At 40.6% G+C, this 21,116-nt stretch overlaps 2 protein-coding genes across 2 annotated transcripts in view; both read right to left on the reverse strand.

The window, feature by feature from the left end:
- LOC146675685 (protein NLRC3-like) overlaps positions 1 to 21,116 on the reverse strand; it is a 388,198-nt gene that overhangs the window by 138,046 nt on the left and 229,036 nt on the right. The window lies entirely within an intron of this gene.
- LOC146675692 (stonustoxin subunit beta-like) lies at positions 3,741 to 4,639 on the reverse strand. The gene has a single exon (XM_085400642.1). The coding sequence runs from the start codon at positions 4,637 to 4,639 to the stop codon at positions 4,019 to 4,021; it is 621 nt and encodes a 206-aa protein (XP_085256768.1). The 3' UTR covers positions 3,741 to 4,018.

Genomic DNA, 21,116 nt, shown 5'->3' on the forward strand with positions numbered 1-21,116 from the left:
AACCTGCGAGTTCCTGTCTAAAAGGATTGCAGCGAGTCAATCCAGTCCAAGATCATAAAGAACTCTTTTTCTAAAAACAAAAGAAAGAACAAATAAATGAGCTCATATTGATGAGGGTGGAGATTCTGATGCTTTGTGCGTGAGGCTCCACTATCAGCAAGATCTAGTGTGAATGCGTGTGCATGATGTGTGTGACTGGACTGTGACTGGACTGACCATGTGGACTAAAGTGTTGACTGACTTGACACTGAGACAAAGACTGGACCAACGTTAGGATGAGTAGATGCTGACAAACAATTCACGACGCCGGTAAGAAAAGGGTGGATGCTTTGCTTTGCTTTTGGCAGGAGCAGGAGCACAAGAGAGAGAGAGGGAGACCGAAAGGTATCGATTTGTCACATGGCATCGATTTGTCACATGGCATCGATTTGTCACATAGCATCGATTTGTCACATGGCATCGATTTGTCACATACCATCGGTTTGTCACATGGCATCGGTTTGTCACATAGCATCGATTTGTCACATGGCATCGATTTGTCACATACCATCGGTTTGTCACATAGCATCGGTTTGTCACATGGCATCGGTTTGTCACATAGCATCGGTTTGTCACATAGCATCGATTTGTCACATACCATCGGTTTGTCACATAGCATCGGTTTGTCACATGGCATCGATTTGTCACATAGCATCGGTTTGTCACATAGCATCGATTTGTCACATACCATCGGTTTGTCACATAGCATCGATTTGTCACATAGCATCGGTTTGTCACATGGCATCGGTTTGTCACATGGCATCGATTTGTCACATACCATCGGTTTGTCACATGGCATCGGTTTGTCACATGGCATCGGTATGTTAGGTTTTGGGATGAGAACGTGTTGGATGGTTACCTGTCTTGGTCTGGTGGAGGTCTCTTCCCATAAGAAGACTGATGACTTTTTCATTAACACTGAAGTGTTTCTTTTTTCTCTCTCCCCTCAGATGACTTCACACTATAACCAAGGACACCTCATAGGGGATCATCTGATTGTGGCTTCTCTAATAATCTTTCTAATAGTAATATTGTTCACTGTTATGTTACAGAGTGAAGTGAGATTAGTGCTGTAAAACTTCCATAACACTGAACAGATGCCACCACAGATATGTTGAAATCTCAGTCAAAACTAGCAAAAACAAATGAAATCCATGAATCAGAAATGCTGATTGTTGAACAGATAATTCAGTCTGTACATGAGGAGGATCCACTTTAGACTAAACTACATACAGGAACACAGGAACCAGGGCACAGTGTAAATCCAGGACCTCTGTGTGCAACAGCTGACCTGTATGAACACAAAACACTGATTGAAGTCCACGTTGATGCTTTCTGTCTGTTTAACTTTTACATTTGAAGCAACACATTTTACTTCAAACACACAGATCAGGTAGAAAACTGTGGATTAGAAAACAAATTGATCAAGAAGGTCCTGAAGCAAGAAGTTCATCATTGCATAGAGTAAGAAAAAGGACATGAATCATCCCACGGGTATGTGCAGTCGTTATGTTATCATCACCTAAATCATGTCTGCATACTGTGTGTGTGTGTGTGTGTGTGTGTGTGTGTGTGTGTGTGTGTGTGTGTGTTGCTTTTTTAAATCTTCTACTTAGAGTTCAAACTTGGATAGTGATAAAAACATTGCACTGCTTCATTTAATATCTAATTGAACACATCTGTGGTTGAATTTGAATCTTAAATGTTTTGATTTCAAAGATGTGGTTCTGATATGAAGGAACAGGAAGTAAATTGTTGCCATGGATACAGTGAGACAGACGCCTCAGACCCTTATTTTTTATTTCTTTGACTTTTTATTTTATTGATTCATTTCTTTATTTTTACATTTTAAAAAGTGTATTTGTCTGAATGAACTAATCCCCATTTCCCATGCTTTGTGTCACTGGTCATACTGGGAACAGCCATAGAAAATGTTTGCAAAGAAGAAATCTTAAACATGAGCAGATTCTCAGGCGATTTCTGTTTCCTAACCATTGTTTCAGTAACACGTCCCATCACTACATGTGTGTTAAAGATTTCTTTGGGATCAAAATCATCCACTGACAGTTATCAGTACAAACAGGATGCAAAAATCCAAAGTTCAGAGTTACTAAAACAGAGATCTGAGGAAAACTGGTTCTTCACACGACGTTTCATGTGTGAACAGTAGAGGTGGTTTCATTTTCACATGTAGGTGTTGCAGTGAGGATTGCAGGGAGACATTTGCTGAATAGCTGCAGCTCTGCTCCTGTAGACTGCCTCTGAATGTGTGTGTGGTGATAAAGTCACTTTAATTAAATGTCACCTGTCAGGGAAAACTTTGTGTTGACTGAAGAAAGTTCACTTCTCTTTCATTGCAGCTCCACTCTTATTTTTGATGCACTCATTTGTTTCATAAATGATTTCAATGATTTTGCCACAGCTCTGCATTGTCAGGTCGGAGCATGTGTGCTTTTGATGAAATGCTGATATGATGACGCTTGATTGGGGAAAGATTTCCACAGGTGGTGTTGTTGGTCTCCTTCTTCCAGTTTTCTTGTTGCTGCCTCTCTCCTCGCCTCAGTTGCTGCAGCTGTATCATGTATGTTGTTATGTTACATACAAAGAGGAATTTGTGACATTAAAGAGTAAAGATTCTTCTAATTGTTTTCATCTCATCTCCTACTGCTTTAGTCTGCGTGGACAATATATGAGTAAATCATTACCAAGCCAGATTATATTTGGAATATTTCAAACAGAGGACATTACAGTGAAATCTGCTTTCAATGTGACATTTACTTTGATCCTTTAAGACACAGTTTATACATCAGACAAGCTGTTTGCAGAGCGATTAAATGTTTGATATTGTTGTTAAAGTTGTACAGATGAGCGTTAATCACCAACAGCTTCATTAATGTGGATGAACTGGACGGTTCCAGGGAAACTATCAGGATCACACGCCTCCAGTGGTCACTGTGAGTAACTACAACTCTGCACATACAATAATTAAGATGAAGAAATGTTTTTATTGTAGAAAGATGAACCAAATGTAGTTTGACTCTCTGACAAACGATGGCAAGATAAAAGTAGTTTGTTAAAAAAGACACAAAAATGGTAACAATGCAAACAAATACAAACAACAGCATATCCTGATATGAGGCTCACAGATCAGGATCAGTACAATACGTAGCAACCGACATTGATGTTGCCATGGTGACCGCTGCTATATATAGTGTTTCTGTTACCTCACTTGTCTTAAACATCAACGCTGGCTGTTTTTCATTTTACTAATGAGTCCACTCTCTTCCCTCACTTTCGTCTCTTCCTCGTGTTTGAGCTCCTCTCAGAGAGGATTTAAGAAAGAGCTTTGATGATGGCTGTAGCTCAGGAGACAGAGCAAGGCATCTAATAATCAGAAGGTTGGTGGTTCAATCCCTGACTGCTCCAGCTGGCACACAAAGTATCCTTGAGCAAGACACTAACCCTCTCCGATGCATCCATCAGAGTATGAACGTGTTAAACAAGAATCAGTCCATTCACCATGGAAATATCAAAGTAGAAAGTGATGGCAGTTATGATTGGCTGCACAGCTGGATCACATAACCAGGTGAGTGGTACAAATAACAGGAAGCTTCTCTTGTGGCTTTAATAATCATTTGAATTGATGACTTGTGATTTACAGACTGTTCTTTATCTTTTCATTGTCGTCTGAAACACAGAAAAATATCAATGTTGGAAAATATGACATTTATATCTAGTTTCTACAGGATGGTTTAATTCTCCAAAGGCCACCACAGACATGACAAAGTTATTTCATCATTATAATGCACAAAAACAAAAAGCAGGATGAGCCCTGCTGCTCACCAAACTTGTGTTGAATAATAATTTGTGAATCATTTAGTTTAAAACATCAACTGACTGAATCCATGAATCTCATCATGTGTTTCTGAGTGAAAGACACAGACATGAACAGACTGAACTGTTTCTCTAACAGGTAAGACTAACTACAAAGAGTCAATTCATACCTAAGTGTGCCAAAAAAGTCTGAAATACCCTTCATGAAACCAGTCGATGGATCCCAGAACCCAAATCCAGGATAAAGAGGTTCAGTGAATGTGGTGTGGAAGGTGTGGAGGTGGATCAGAGAGTCAGAGGAGACTCTGTAGAAGGACAGAGTGCCAGCAGGACAGTCCACACACACTGCTACTCTGTTAGAGACAGAGGAGGAGGAGGAGGAGGAGGAGGAGGAGGAGATGGGTGTTTCTCTGTTATTGTGCCACACAGAGGAATAATGATCAGAGCAGCAAAGACTCCAGGACTGATCATTTCCACCAAACACACACTCATCACTCCTTCCTTTCCTTTTGATTCCTCTGTAACTCACTGATATCCAAGCCCTCCTCGTCCACTCGACCTCCCAGTAACAGCGACCAGTCAGACCATCTCTACACAGCAGCTGTTCACAAACATCAAATCTGTCTGGATGATCAGGATGTGACTGAAGCTCCTCCACATGTGTCACCTTCCTGTTGTTGTCAGACAGTTGGAGCTTTGTGTTCACTGTGTTTGTGTCGATTGTGAGTTGACAGGAATCTAAGTTCAAAATACTTATTAAATACATACATCATTGATTTAATGCCAAATAATTTCATTTCCAACATTTACAATAAATTAATTAAAAATTTAATGATTTTTAAATAAATGTAATTAATCAATTAATAACACATTTAATTAATTATTTAAGAATCTATTTATTTAATTCATTTGGGCCCTTCTAGCCCTGCAGCTGTGCATGTGCTCACATATCCACTGGTATGTGTCCTACAGGTATTCTCACAGCAGTGCTGCTGAACATTAAATGACCAGCAGATGTCAGTTCTTCATAATAAGCAGTTAAACTTTGTGTGATCTGCCTTTGGGTGAAGCAACAAAGCCGGAAAAATTGGACACATTCACAGAGCTTTACCACACCATCACTAGACAACAATGGAATTATTTTAACTAAAAACAAATAATCAGAAAGTCTTCTGCCTGGTCTCGTACCTCTGTGTTTCTGTAACATGAATAATGAGCTGAAATTCTCCTCACGACACCACCGATCAGCTCGAAGGGCCCTCGAGTTTACCTGCATGCATCCTGTTCACCTGTCAGCTGTTTAACACCTGCTGCTTATTCAGCAAACACGCCCACATTACCTGGTGACAGTCACAGTTTAATGCGGGCCGCTGTTTGTCAATATAAAATAGTTTAGTTCCAATATTGTGCACATAATTTGCAAATGCACCATATTTTACAGACCATGAGGCTCACTGGATTATAAGGCGCATTAAGCGAAACAAAAATGTCGCATGAGTCAAACTTTACTCAGCTCATTCTTCTTGCTTCCTCCACTTCCGTACCATTGATTCATTCATGTTTAATTCTCTCACAGCTGCTTTATTCCCATGTTGGGAAGGGCGATGGACACTAAGATAACTACAGAATACTTTATAAGTGAACCTGATGCTTTAATCAGGATTTGGGCTATTTGCATTTAAATTAAATCAGTAATATAGTTCTGCCACTTATCTGCTCTAATGACTGGAAATCTGATATCCAGTCACCAGCACAGCTCACTCACTTACAGTCACTGACTTCACTGTTTTTGCTCCTGAGCAAATCAGTTTGTTTTAGATTAAAGTTGTTTCATAACTGCATCATTTTACTGAAGTTTAATGTGTCAGCGGAGCACATGTGGAACTGAACCATTCGCTTGTCTTAATTATCTGATGTTTATATGTGTTACACTTTTTTAATCTTTCATTTTAAATTGAAACTAACATTTAAAAACATTTGGTACAATGTGGAAAGAGGAAGAGTATTTCCAGCAGGAGCAGAAACGTCTGACTCAGCATGACGATGCTGTTGGTGGATACTGAAGAGCTCAGCCTGTCAAGACAGGATTAGGTTATCGTTTTCAAAAATGTTTATTCAATTATATTCTGAGGCCAGTTATCTGGTATAATCTTTGGAAGTCTATTAAAATAAAAATAAAATCAGATGTGTGGTCTTTTGGTTGTTTTTGTTTTGTTCAATAAGCAGATGTTGGTGTTTCAGCAATGCAGTAACTTAAGTTTAAAAGGCTTGTTAGAACCTATGAAACATATCATACAGACTTGTGGACATTAGAAGACGACTAATAATCATCATGAATAAGACTAAAGGCAGGAAGGTGTCCTTTATAACTAATAATATTAATAACTAATAATATTAATATCATAGTCTGTCTGCAGCTGAGACAATACAAACTCAAACTGTGGGGAGAAGATTATATCACTTCAGTTTAAATTGACCTTAAGCGCCACATTTTCACAGACTTCTTTATTTACAGCATTTTTTACGTGCTGTATAGATTATACAGTTAGGTCCATAAATATCTGGACAGAGAGAACTTAGTTTCTGATTTTGGTTCTGTACATACACTAAAATCTATTTTAAATGAAACAACTCAGATGTGTTTGAAGTGCAGACTTTCAGCTTTAATTCAGGGGGTTGAACAAAGAGATGCAGAAAAATGTGAGGAACTAAAGCATGTTCAACACAATCCCTTCATTTCAGGGGAAATGTAGAGGAAAAATTAGAAAAATTAAATAACTTAATTAAATTAATTAAATCATAAGATTGTCAGCTGATAACCAGCTTCATGCGACCGCTTATCCTGGTCCCAGTGTTAGGGTCAGTGAATCCAGTTAACAGAAAGATATCCTGGATATACTCGACTGACTTTTTAGACTCAAGATTAATAATCATTATAAAAATTATAGTCTAACATCCAGAAATCTGCACGATGTGTTTCATTATGTCTAACAAGCCTCGTACAGTTAAAGCTAACAGTTACTACATGCATCAGTACATTTCTATATTTTTATATCTATAAAAAGAAATCTGACACTTGCCAGACTTTATCAAAGCTGTGAGCATCACAGCAGAGGCCTTTGTGTCAAAGTAGCTGAGGATCAAACAGAAAAACATGAAGGTTTTCCTGGCCTGGGATTTTATACAAATATTCTGCAGTACATCAAAAAGCAAAGAAAACCATTAATGAACATATGAACATTACCTGATGCTGCTGACGTGAAGCAGAGCAAAGTTACAGAGGTTTGATTACAGACACAGCTGAGCGTTTTGCAATTTTGCATCATTTTAAAAAGTTTAAATTTGTTCAGTATTGAACGGCAGAAACAAGGCTTTGTTTTCAGAAGTAAGTAAAAGAAAAAAAACAGCGGCCGACAGGCTGTAAGAACGGTAGACTTGTGCGTAACAAGCAAGCGAATAATGCAGAAAACAGGAAACTGTTCTAGAAGTACAGAGAGAGAGAGAGAGAGAGAGAGAGCTGTGCATGAAGTGTGATTTTATCCTGGTGGCAGCAAAACAATCAGAGGGAATTCATGACGATGTTTATGTGAAGCGTAGTTTGGAGCTTCTTTTGCTGCTGGTTTACTCAATATTGTTTGGAGAGACATCAAACCTGCAGCTTCAGAATCAGCTCAAAAAGGGCGTAAACACAAAGCGTGGAGCCGCCAAAACATCAGAATCAGCGAGCTGTCGGCTTTCAGCTCGTGTCCGTGCCGTCAGGTGAGAAAGTCACATCTCACTGATTCTGATGCGACGGCGGCTCCGCGCTTTGTGTTTACGTCTTTGTGCAGAATCCGTGTTCCTGCTCTCATTTACTGTTTTAGCTGTTTGGTGGTTGTTGAAACTTTGGGAGGTTTAACCTGAGATTCTGGCGTTTTGGCCAAAATAAATTTATATTAAAAATCGATTCAGGATTTTAATGAATCGATATCACGTTATCCAAGCCAGAATCGATTTTAATCGATAAATCGATAATCAAAACCACCCCTGATGCATATACACGGGTCACACTGCTTATTGAAACCCCCCAAAGATCAGATCTTAATCAGACAGGTTTCTGTTTTTTGTTTTCAAAGTTTAGACTTTGCTTCTATTGGACTTTTTATCAGTAACACGTGCTTACTTTTTGCAGGAACAGTTGAAACTAACATAAATAAATAACTCCAGAGCTGATAGTCAGCAGGGGGTTTACAAGTTGTGGCCGCGTTGTCGGCGGTATGAGCTCGACCACTTGCAAGGTGAGCTGGCAGACATCACTGAACTCATCAGAGATGATTAGGTTCATTTTGACAAAGTGAGCAGATATTTAACCTCCTAGGACCTGGCGTCCACATATGTGGACATCACAATTTGGGTTGTTTAGACCAAAATACTACATTTTGCTCTACAAGGGCCTGATATCCACTTACGAGGATGTTACACTGCCACTGTGCTATCAAAATTTTAGACAAATATCCTCATATGTGGCTCTCATTTTTCTCAGAAACAAAAAATGTGGTAATTCTTTGTTTTTACATTCATCAGGTCCCAATCAGCCCAAATATCAAAGAGAAATTAAAAATGAATGCCACGGAGGAGTTTGGGTCTTAGGAGGTTAAAGATTGTGCCACTACATTCTTGTCTAGAAGATATTAAAGTGTATTTGGTGACACACAAAAAAGGGTAAAGTTAAAGTATAGTTTGGGTCCACACATGTCCAAACCCTGGTGTGTAGGCCTACTTAGTTTTGAGGAATTGTCATGGGACCGGGGTCTGGGTGACCCAGGGCCTGTAAGAAGTTATGGACATGTGTGTTTTTGGTGCTGCTGTCTCCTGTTTCCATGTTTGTGTATCTAGGTGTGTGTGTGGGTGTGTCAGCCAGGAGCCTGGCCACACCTGCGGAGGAGAATTACTCACACCTGCAGCTGATCAAGCCTCGTCAGAGGAGCTACTTAGGAGTGTGGTGGAGCTGTCTCCGATGCTGGATCATTGCGTAACTTCACGTTAGTCTCTTGGCGAGTTAGTTAAGGTTAGTCTGCAGCATTGTGGCGTTGCTGACGGCTGCCTCTTTGTTGTTCCCCAGGAGGAGTGTGGAGACGAGAGGGCAGCGAGCACGGGGTGCTCAGACACTGAGGAGCGGAGACAAAGAACACTAACACTGGCAAGAGGACATGTCAGAGTCGGGAACGCACTGGGGATTTATTGTTGTTTGGATTATTTAGCATCACTGTAAATAAACGCACTGACCTCATCAAAGAGTCCAGCATTTGGGTCGTCCTTCCCCTCATCATAGTCTGCCACGCAGGCCGTGACAGAAAAGCCCACTAAAAGAACGCCCACCAGACCAAAGCAATGGTTTTGACTTGATCAGCATTAACCCCGCCCCCTGACTTTGATGGGTGAAGCTGACAAATAAAATGTATTTATGAACAGCGATGCAGGGCCAGGAGTAGCAACGTGAATTAAATAAATACATCATTAAATAATTCATTAAATGTGTCAGTAAAATAATTAAAATCGAAAACAAACCAATAATTGATTAAATATGTAATTAACTAATAATTGTATATAAACAAATAATGAAACATTTTAAATGAAATTAATGGATAATTCATTATTAATATATTTCTTTAATTGACTATGTACATTTTTTAAATTAATTACTGAAATAATTAATTCATTAGTGATGTATTAATTTAATACAACCATAAAATACCATAAAATTGCTAATTTACTCAAAATCTATTTAAAACATCAATATTAAAGGTTAAATTATGATAATGAATACATGCAACTATAACTGATGACATAAAAATGAGGATTTCTTAAGCTGAAGCCAAAGTGCTGACTCATTTTTCATGTTACTCTCAAATGTTTTCCCTAATAACAAGAACATAATTACACTTTAGCCACAAGAGGGCAGCAGCATTAATATAAGTCACATGTATATAAAGGTACAGTGATTATATTACAGTGATTTTGACAAAAACAAAACAGTTGATGGCAGTGTGTTTTTCCATGACAGAATAATTATGCACACCCCACTTTGCAGTTATTTATTGTAAAAAATGTCTGGAATCATGTATGATTTCCGTTCCACTTTGTGTTGGTCTTTCACGTGGAATTCCAATAAAACTGATTCATGTTTGTGCTGTAATGTGACAAAATGTGGGAAACATCATAGCACCACCCAGCTGTATAGAAACTCCGTCATGCTAGCTAGTACACAGTATGAGTTATTGTAACTGACTGTAAAAAGTCAGCACAAGGAAAATAAACTGCACCTAAACTTGGTTTATATCTGACCCAGACAGACTGCAGGTCATAACTTCTTACCTGAAGTTCAGTTCACCTGACACTCGGACCGGCAGCCGCCTCGGGTCTCTGCTCCTCCTGCCTCCCCTTTCCCTCATCCACCTGCTGCCTCTGTGGAAGCTCCGCCATAGCCACCACCAAACAACTGAGTTATTTCTACACATCGACCAGCATCCGGCCAATCCGCCATCTTTCATTGTTTATACCGTTACAAAAAAAACAAAAAAACATCATCAGCCCATAAAAATGAAAAATCACCATCAGTATGCCCGATGGCCAGTCCAGCTATGGTCGTGCCATCAGTTAACCCTTCACGTGGCAGCTGTGACACGCGTGCCCAGGGTTGCCGACCCCTGCTCTAAAGCATCTGATTTGGATTCCTGAGATCAAATATATTTTCCTTTGTGTTTGTTTTCTTCACATTTGTGGCTTTAATGTAGTGTTACATCCTGTTTGTTTGCTTCCATCTGTATACATGTCCAGATTCACTGTTATGTTTCTATTCTTACATTGCTGTGTGATCACTGTTCCCTCTGCTGACTGATGTGACCTTTTGTATCTCACACTGATACTTGTCATATTTGTATCTGCGCCTAAAAGATAAAAAGTTTTCCATGCTAAAACACAGCTCCACCTCCTGCAGTTCTCCCTCTGAACCACTAGATGTCTCTGTTATCTAAATGAAGACGTGCAGCACAGCAACCACAGCAGCGCTCAGATCACACGTGTCCTGTTATTATGTATAAAAGCATGAAACAGGTGAGACAGGTGGGATCAATATTAATGTTGTGGAAATATATGAAAAAGCAACAGAAGAGTGAAAACATTTCGTGTTTCTAGAAAGATCTTTCAGCTCACAGCTGCTCACAGACTGTATTTACAAGTGACAAACTGCAACTCTACAGTACATCTACAGTATATATCAAATATATTCTGTATTCAAATCTATTGAGTGATGTTTGAAAGTCTTTCCAGGTGAGTTTGATCCAGGAGGGTCTGAAGCCAGAGTCAGACAGAGACTGTGCAGAGACTGTAGAAGGACAGAGCAGCAGCAGAGCAGTCCAGATACACTGATGATCCTCTGTCAGATCCAGAGGGACACACAGGGATGATGCTGGACTCTACATTGTGTCTGACAGTGGAGCTGTTCTCAGAGCAGTTCACTCTGCAGCACTGACAGTCATCTGCACTTCTTCTCATTCCTCTGTCAGTCACTGCTGGATGAAGCTCTCCTCTCCACCTCCCAGTAACATGGCCCAGTCAGAGCGTCTCTACACACAAGCTGCTGCTGCTTCAACCTCTCTGGATCATCAGGACACAGCTCCTCCTCTCTCAGCACACACACCGTCCTGTTTACCATCATATCCACCACCTGCAGAGAGAAGAAGGAAGAGCAGAGGAGATAAACGAGTGTTTCCAGAGACTCTTCATCAGCTGTCAGTCAGTGATGCAGCACATCCAGTATAAAGAGCAGCAGGGACTTCAGTGCTGGGACTGTACTAGGACTCATTGTTGCTTCACTTTTTCTAATCTTTGGATTTTTATTGAAGTTGATGAAAATGTTTTTCCCTCCTAGTTTGAGTTTGGACTTTCATTCATTAGAAGAACCTTGGTGTGTCCACTCTGAGCTCTGTAGGAACCCCAACAACAAGCCCAACAATCCAGATGGACGGTTCCAGCTGTTAACTGGAGGAATTCCATCCAAACATCTGCTCTCACTAAATTCTTCCTCACCTACAGACTGTGTTCTTCACTGCTTTAAACTTGGAAATGAATGCAGTCATTGGTCTGCGTGCTGCTTTGTTCAGAGAGCTGATTGGCTGTTGACAGTGTTTGATCTGAGCGTGTCAGCCGTTACTATGGTGACCATAAAGGTCAGAAACAGGAAGTGTTTGTGTCCAATCCTGAAGCCTGTCACCGTTCTCCTCTCACAGCTTCACTGAGAAGCTGCAGCTTTACAGGAAACACTGGATCTTTGTTTCATACTGACTGTGTTTAGTACAATACTGCTGACAGCACCACCCACTCACTCCATCACTCTACTTACAGCAGAGTCTCCAGTCTGTAGTCTGGACTCTGCTGAAGATCAGACAGCTGCTTCACATCTGGATCCTTCAGGTTGTTTTCCCACAGGATCAGCTCTCTCAGATGGGAGGGGTTGGACTTCAGTGCTGCTGCCAGATAATCACAGCTGATCTCTGACAAACCACAGCTCCACAATCTGTATAAAGAATGAAAGATGTAAGTTTATTAGACAAAGTGTGAGCTTGAAATCATTCAGTGTTTCATCATCTGTTCAGAGCTGAAGAAGGTTCAGAATGTAGAAGTTTAGAAAATGGAAACTCCAAACAGCTGAAGCCAACAGGAAGCAGCTTCAAACAGGAAACTGTGCAGCGTTTCAGACTATATGTCCTGATGCAGCCAGTTGGATTTTGGAGATTTGAAACTCTGTTCTGTGACTAAGTCCTTGAATCATTTCTTCCAGTTGGTCCAACAAGACAGACTAAGTGTTGGACATGTGTTGTGGCTCCATTAGGGGAGCTTCTAAATGTGATGTGATGGCCCCTCTGGGTCTGTCAGGTCACAGGACTGAAGAGAGCTCAAACTGGGCACACACTTGTTCCAGTCTGGACCAAAGACTCTATACTGGGACTGAGGGACTGCTTTGACTGCTCCCACTGGGACTTTTTAAAGGCTCATGTTCTCACTTAGATCATCGATTTCTACTTGCATTTCTTTCTGGGAAAAATGGGGATTACTTTGGAAACAGGAAGTATTTTCCCCAATAAGCAGCCCTGGATTAGTAAATCACTCCAACATGTTCTCAGGCAGAAGAAGCTGTCTTGTTATGAGGGAGAGAAGAAAAAGATTGAGGCACAGAAACTTGTTGAAAGAGAGATAAAGCAGCTAAAATCAGGTGTAAAAGTAAAGCAGAGGATGAGCTGAATAAAGGACACTCAAGGCTGGCTTGGAAAGGAATGAAGTCCATGGTGGGGATGCAGAACAAGGAGCAAAGATGAATGTGATGCTGAATCAGCAGAAGACTTGGACTCATTGGATTCCAGCTTTGATATCATTGATTTCAATGAAGAGCTTTGTGATTGTAGCAAAGGGCTGGTAGCTCTGAGAGTCCCACTGATGAGGTGTTTGTGTGGAAATCTCTTACTGGGACCAAAGAGAGAAAAAGCCCTGGTCCTGATGCTGTGGGAGGGAAATGATTGAAGTGTGCTGTGAGGAACTGACTGGGAGATTTTCACACATTTTCCAGTCCTCCTTGGAACAACAGGAAGTTCCCAGCATATGGAAACAAAGGTTAAGTGTCCTATGGCACTCAGTGATGATGGTGCTGTGGCCCCACCACCTCCACCTCTTTGTAAAGGAACTAACTGTAATCTGAAGCTTCAAATGGAACTAAGACTTCCTCCACTAGGTGGCAGTGTCTGATGAGAAAGTGTTAGTGGAGCTGGCCTGGAGTCAGAAACAGGAAGATGCAGGATTTGGGCTGAAATGGGGAAAAGTGGTTCGCACTAGTGCCTTAAAGCAAGAAGGTTGTAGGTTGAAGCTTGTTGGCCTTTCTGTGGAGGTTGGATGTTCTCCCACAGTCCAATGAAATGCTGCTTAGGTTCATTGGTGCTTCTAAATTGGCTGTAGGTGTGGATGTGAGAGAGTGCTTCTCTGTCTCTCTCTGTTGGCCCTGTGATGGACTGCTCACCTGTGCAGGTGGACCACGCCTCTTGCCCTATGACAGCTAGGGCACAGGCTGCAGCCCTGTGAGCCTAAGCTGAATAAACAGTTAGCAAAAATGATCCATAGATGGCCTGAAATCCCCCAGTTAGCAGTTTGGTAGATAGCTATGACATGCTAATCCCATCCAGCAGCTGTATTCTACCTGTAAGCTGATCCCTGCTGAGCCAAAGCACTTTTTCATATACAAATTACAACCTTTAATAGAAACCTATTGGTCAGCATCTTATTAGCCTGCTGTTAGCTTCATTCCACAGAAAACTGAGAGAAACTAACAAAGTTGATAAAGAATAAAGAGAAATGTGCTGATTTAAAGCCTTTGAAGTGCTTCAGATGATCTCTGTCCACTTCTGTCCACTCATTCATTCATGTAAGCTTTCTAATGCAGCTTTGATCTTCACAGTCTGCTTCATGAAACTCATTCTAACCCTGAATGTCAGAGTGTTCCTCCTTCTCTTTCCCATCATTCATGCTGGTAGTGGAGGAGATTTGGATGTTGGACTGTGTTTTGGATGATGTGTGTATGTTTGTGTTGGACTGCTGTCTGTAAAGCAAACGCACATTTTGCTTTGGATTTCAGTGTCAGACAGACTTTAAGGTGGAATGAAGAGTTGGAGAGTTTCACAGTGAATTATCCAGTGGAGGATTTTTCTTCTTCTTTGAAGGTTTGAAATGTGAACATTGTTCTGCTGCAGTCAATGGACTAAACCAGAGAAGAAGAAAACAGACTTTACCATGAAGATCCTCAGTGTGGATCAGTATAATATCAGCCTGATGTCTGCAGTTTAGTGTCAGCACAACTTTCACATCATATTCATCTCAGCACAACTAAAACATGCTGACTGACCTCAGAGTTTCAAGTCCACATCCTGGACTCTCCAGGAAACCACACAGATGCTTCACTCCTGAATCCTGCAGCTTGTTGTTGGAGCTCAGGTCCAGCTCTCTCAGATGGGAGGGGTTGGACTTCAGTGCTGCTGCCAGATAATCACAGCTGATCTCTGACAAACCACAGTCCCACAATCTGTATAAAGAATGAAAGATGTAAGTTTATTAGACAAAGTGTGAGCTTGAAATCATTCAGTGTTTCATCATCTGTTCAGAGCTGAAGAAGGTTCAGAATGTAGAAGTTTAGAAAATGGAAACTCCAAACAGCTGACAGAGTTCATACGCCTTTGTCAGGGTCAAATTCAAGCAAGACCATGTGAAAATTAAAACACATCATCCTACGTGAACTTAAACACCTTTGTTCCCCTTTTGTTAAGACATAGAAAAGTACACCACACAAAAATACTGCAAAAGGAAACGGTCGCCTTATATACATAGTGTATAAACTCAAAATGCACATTTCACTTCAAATTAAGATTAAGGCTTTGAACAGATCACATAGTTCAGTTCAACATATAAGACTTTAAGAATGCACAAGCATCTACTTAAAATCTATTTAATTTATCATCCATGATATTATTTTGTACAATTCCAATGTATTTTGTTCATCTCCCTTAAATAAACAGGCAGTCTTAAAGTATGAAATATTCATATACAAACACATATAAATGTGTGTACTGTCTCAGTGGCTGATAGTACCCCACAGGCCTCAGTGTGAGCTTGAAGACATTTATAATGTTTAAGTAGTTTAATGTGCAGGTGCTGACGATAAACACATTTTGAATGAAAGCCGGGGAACTTTGGTAGCACAGAAACAAGTGGCTATTCTTTGTGACTATATGGATCACTCACAATACCATTATTTCACACAAAGGCACCAAATTAATACTCAAAAAAGCTGCAGCAATACACACAAATATAAACAGTACTTGGTGACAACTTTGCTTTTAGCCTTTAACCCTTCTTGACTACTTTTGATGTGGCCTCTATATTTTACCTTTAAAAACAGTTCATCTTGCCAATCTGTTATTTTCTCATTTTGACCAACTGTATCAGCACAATTTATCTAAATTCAGACAAAATTTAAAATACAAGTAGAAAGTGATATTTTGACTGTAAAAACCACACACATGTTTAACGAATCATCTTCATAACTTGAAATGCAAATAGAGATTGTACATTTTTAAAAATACGCACACGTTTTGCAAACAACAAAGTTATATGGTACTATTTAGCAAAAAATGCAGCCAAGGCTCAGACGTTTTTCATATAATCATTTCAAACTATTTACAGAACAATCAGGTGTCAAACAATAGTTTGTGTCACTCTAACACATATGAGAACAGCACAGGGATAAACCTGCAGGTCTGACAGCAGGTGTGTCACTCAGCGTTTACACTGCAATCTGCCTTTGTTGGCTTTAAGGCAGCAACTGTGACGATCACTAGTAGAACTGACACACAAAACAAAACAACAGCTACACACTAAATACACAAGACAACAAACTAACTTGAGACCAAACACGGTAAACGTCACAAATCTCTCACGTATCAAAACTCTCTCTCTCTTTCGCTCACTCGCTCTCTCTTGCCGGTCACTCCTAAAACTTCCCCCTTTACTAAACAACCAAATGTCATGTTTCCATATCATTTTTGATTGGTCGACATGGTACATTTTCCCACCTATAGGGCTTTGGAGCGTGATGTCACGGGAGATGGGCCATGCCCCCTTCCGCCATGACAGTAGGCCAGCCAAAGGATACCATTTCAGCTATGGATCGTACGTGTTGTGTTGTCGGTTGCAACGTTAGATCACACGATCGTGAAGGCAAGAAGCTGGATAACGGGCTCTCTTTTCATCGTTTTCCATCCTGGAGGCAACGTGAGGGATCCCATGTATCCGATATTACTAAACAAAGACGTCAGGCTTGGATTGCAGCGGTGAGACGAGCGGATATCGAGTTCTCTGCAATCCCCAGCTTTTTGTTGGTTTGCTCACGGCATTTTCTTTCCGGTGAGTTCTAAATTAATTCATATCACTCTTGAAAGGCTTTTAGTGTTATTTTCAACGTGCTGAGGTCATAGATAATGAGATAAAACATGCTAATGTGTGATGCTGCAGAACCACATCATGTCGACTGAGTAGCTTATGATTTGGCATTATTGCAGGCAAACCAGCATATGAAATGGATGTAACAAATCCAGACTGGGCACCAACACTGCACATGGGGCATGACGACATACCTGTATCAGACTCGGACCGGCACTCAAGGCGTACGCAACGGAAGCGAAAAAGAGCACCCATCGGAGGTAAACAACCCCCCCCCCTCTAAAAACATACTAAATTGCTATCACTGTACACTAATCCGCACATAACTTCCAGATGAATCACACACCTGTCATTGGAATATTGGTGTACATTTACCTTATGTCTAATTTTATCTTACAGGCTTTCGTTATGCAGCTGCAGAGTCTGAAGGTGTGCCCCGTGCAGAAGTGATTGATGAAGATCTGACAGAAGACCAACAGCAAAATCACAATGTCATGGAGGCAGTGGACAGCAGTTGTGTTGGACAAGTGGAGGTTGAGGTACCAGCTGCAAATGTGGATATACTGAAGAAATGTAAACCTTTTAAAATGATGACAGATTACAAACTCTCAGCTGTGTCTGTAATCAAACCTCTGTAACTTTGCTTCACTTCAGCAGCATCAGCTCATGTTCACATGTTGATTCATGGTTTGCTTCAGTTTTTGATGGACTGCAGAATATTTTGAAGGTTATCTGCTATAAAAAGCCAGAACAGGAAAATCTGCTTCATGTGTTTCTGTTTGATCCTCAGTGACTTTGACACAAAGGCCTCTGCTGTGATGATCACACCTCTGATCAAGTCTCACAGTGTCAGCTTTGTTTTTATACATATGGATATGTGCTGATAAATGATCAGAGTTATAATATTTCCCACTGCCTGCTGTGTGCCGTGACCTTTGACCTGCTAAAGACAGTCAGCTGTGGATTATTCATTGTTGTGTCTGATACTTAGAACTGTGAGGAAGAACACTACACAGTTAATCAGGGTCCCCTCTCTCTGAATCAGGGAAGGTGGGCAGGCCGCGTGTGGGCCACGGGCCATACGTTGAGTCTCACTGTTTGAAATGTGAACATTGTTCTGCTGCAGTCAATGGACTAAACCAGAGAAGAAGAAAACAGACTTTACCATGAAGATCCTCAGTGTGGATCAGTATAATATCAGCCTGATGTCTGCAGTTTAGTGTCAGCACAACTTTCACATCATATTCATCTCAGCACAACTAAAACATGCTGACTGACCCCAGAGTTTCAAGTCCACATCCTGGACTCTCCAGGAAACCACACAGATGCTTCACTCCTGAATCCTGCAGCTTGTTGTTCCTGCTCAGGTCCAGCTCTCTCAGATGGGAGGGGTTGGACTTCAGTGCTGCTGCCAGATAATCACAGCTGATCTCTGACAAACCACAGCGACTCAATCTGTATAAAGAATGAAAGATGTAAGTTTATTAGACAAAGTGTGAGCTTGAAATCATTCAGTGTTTCATCATCTGTTCAGAGCTGAAGAAGGTTCAGAATGTAGAAGTTTAGAAAATGGAAACTCCAAACAGCTGACAGAGTTCATACGCCTTTGTCAGGGTCAAATTCAAGCAAGACCATGTGAAAATTAAAACACATCATCCTAGGTGAACTTAAACACCTTTGTTCCCCTTTTGTTAAGACATAGAAAAGTACACCACACAAAAATACTGCAAAAGGAAACGGTCGCCTTATATACATAGTGTATAAACTCAAAATGCACATTTCACTTCAAATTAAGATTAAGGCTTTGAACAGATCACATAGTTCAGTTCAACATATAAGACTTTAAGAATGCACAAGCATCTACTTAAAATCTATTTAATTTATCATCCATGATATTATTTTGTACAATTCCAATGTATTTTGTTCATCTCCCTTAAATAAACAGGCAGTCTTAAAGTATGAAATATTCATATACAAACACATATAAATGTGTGTACTGTCTCAGTGGCTGATAGTACCCCACAGGCCTCAGTGTGAGCTTGAAGACATTTATAATGTTTAAGTAGTTTAATGTACAGGTGCTGACGATAAACACATTTTGAATGAAAGCCGGGGAACTTTGGTAGCACAGAAACAAGTGGCTATTCTTTGTGACTATATGGATCACTCACAATACCATTATTTCACACAAAGGCACCAAATTAATACTCAAAAAAGCTGCAGCAATACACACAAATATAAACAGTACTTGGTGACAACTTTGCTTTTAGCCTTTAACCCTTCTTGACTACTTTTGATGTGGCCTCTATATTTTACCTTTAAAAACAGTTTATCTTGCCAATCTGTTATTTTCTCATTTTGACCAACTGTATCAGCACAATTTATCTAAATTCAGACAAAATTTAAAATACACGTAGAAAGTGATATTTTGACTGTAAAAACCACACACATGTTTAACGAATCATCTTCATAACTTGAAATGCAAATAGAGATTGTACACTTTTAAAAATACGCACACGTTTTGCAAACAACAAAGTTATATGGTACTATTTAGCAAAAAATGCAGCCAAGGCTCAGACGTTTTTCATATAATCATTTCAAACTATTTACAGAACAATCAGGTGTCAAACAATAGTTTGTGTCACTCTAACACATATGAGAACAGCACAGGGATAAACCTGCAGGTCTGACAGCAGGTGTGTCACTCAGCGTTTACACTGCAATCTGCCTTTGTTGGCTTTAAGGCAGCAACTGTGACGATCACTAGTAGAACTGACACACAAAACAAAACAACAGCTACACACTAAATACACAAGACAACAAACTAACTTGAGACCAAACACGGTAAACGTCACAAATCTCTCACGTATCAAAACTCTCTCTCTCTTTCGCTCACTCGCTCTCTCTTGCCGGTCACTCCTAAAACTTCCCCCTTTTGCTAAACAACCAAATGTCATGTTTCCATATCATTTTTGATTGGTCGACATGGTACATTTTCCCACCTATAGGGCTTTGGAGCGTGATGTCACGGGAGATGGGCCACGCCCCCTTCCGCCATGACAGTAGGCCAGCCAAAGGATACCATTTCAGCTATGGATCGTACGTGTTGTGTTGTCGGTTGCAACGTTAGATCACACGATCGTGAAGGCAAGAAGCTGGATAACGGGCTCTCTTTTCATCGTTTTCCATCCTGGAGGCAACGTGAGGGATCCCATGTATCCGATATTACTAAACAAAGACGTCAGGCTTGGATTGCAGCGGTGAGACGAGCGGATATCGAGTTCTCTGCAATCCCCAGCTTTTTGTTGGTTTGCTCACGGCATTTTCTTTCCGGTGAGTTCTAAATTAATTCATATCACTCTTGAAAGGCTTTTAGTGTTATTTTCAACGTGCTGAGGTCATAGATAATGAGATAAAACATGCTAATGTGTGATGCTGCAGAACCACATCATGTCGACTGAGTAGCTTATGATTTGGCATTATTGCAGGCAAACCAGCATATGAAATGGATGTAACAAATCCAGACTGGGCACCAACACTGCACATGGGGCATGACGACATACCTGTATCAGACTCGGACCGGCACTCAAGGCGTACGCAACGGAAGCGAAAAAGAGCACCCATCGGAGGTAAACAACCCCCCCCCCTCTAAAAACATACTAAATTGCTATCACTGTACACTAATCCGCACATAACTTCCAGATGAATCACACACCTGTCATTGGAATATTGGTGTACATTTACCTTATGTCTAATTTTATCTTACAGGCTTTCGTTATGCAGCTGCAGAGTCTGAAGGTGTGCCCCGTGCAGAAGTGATTGATGAAGATCTGACAGAAGACCAACAGCAAAATCACAATGTCATGGAGGCAGTGGACAGCAGTTGTGTTGGACAAGTGGAGGTTGAGGTACCAGCTGCAAATGTGGATATACTGAAGAAATGTAAACCTTTTAAAATGATGACAGATTACAAACTCTCAGCTGTGTCTGTAATCAAACCTCTGTAACTTTGCTTCACTTCAGCAGCATCAGCTCATGTTCACATGTTGATTCATGGTTTGCTTCAGTTTTTGATGGACTGCAGAATATTTTGAAGGTTATCTGCTATAAAAAGCCAGAACAGGAAAATCTGCTTCATGTGTTTCTGTTTGATCCTCAGTGACTTTGACACAAAGGCCTCTGCTGTGATGATCACACCTCTGATCAAGTCTCACAGTGTCAGCTTTGTT

The sequence above is a fragment of the Rhamphochromis longiceps genome, linkage group LG3 (assembly GCF_057381845.1).
Source record: "Rhamphochromis longiceps isolate RC_006_pf linkage group LG3, R_longiceps_female_GT1.1, whole genome shotgun sequence".
NCBI lineage: Eukaryota > Metazoa > Chordata > Actinopteri > Cichliformes > Cichlidae > Rhamphochromis > Rhamphochromis longiceps.

Coding starts and splice junctions, on each gene's coding strand:
- LOC146675692 (XM_085400642.1), bottom strand. CDS start 4,639: ATGTATTTAATAAGTATTTTGAACTTAGATTCCTGTCAACTCACAATC.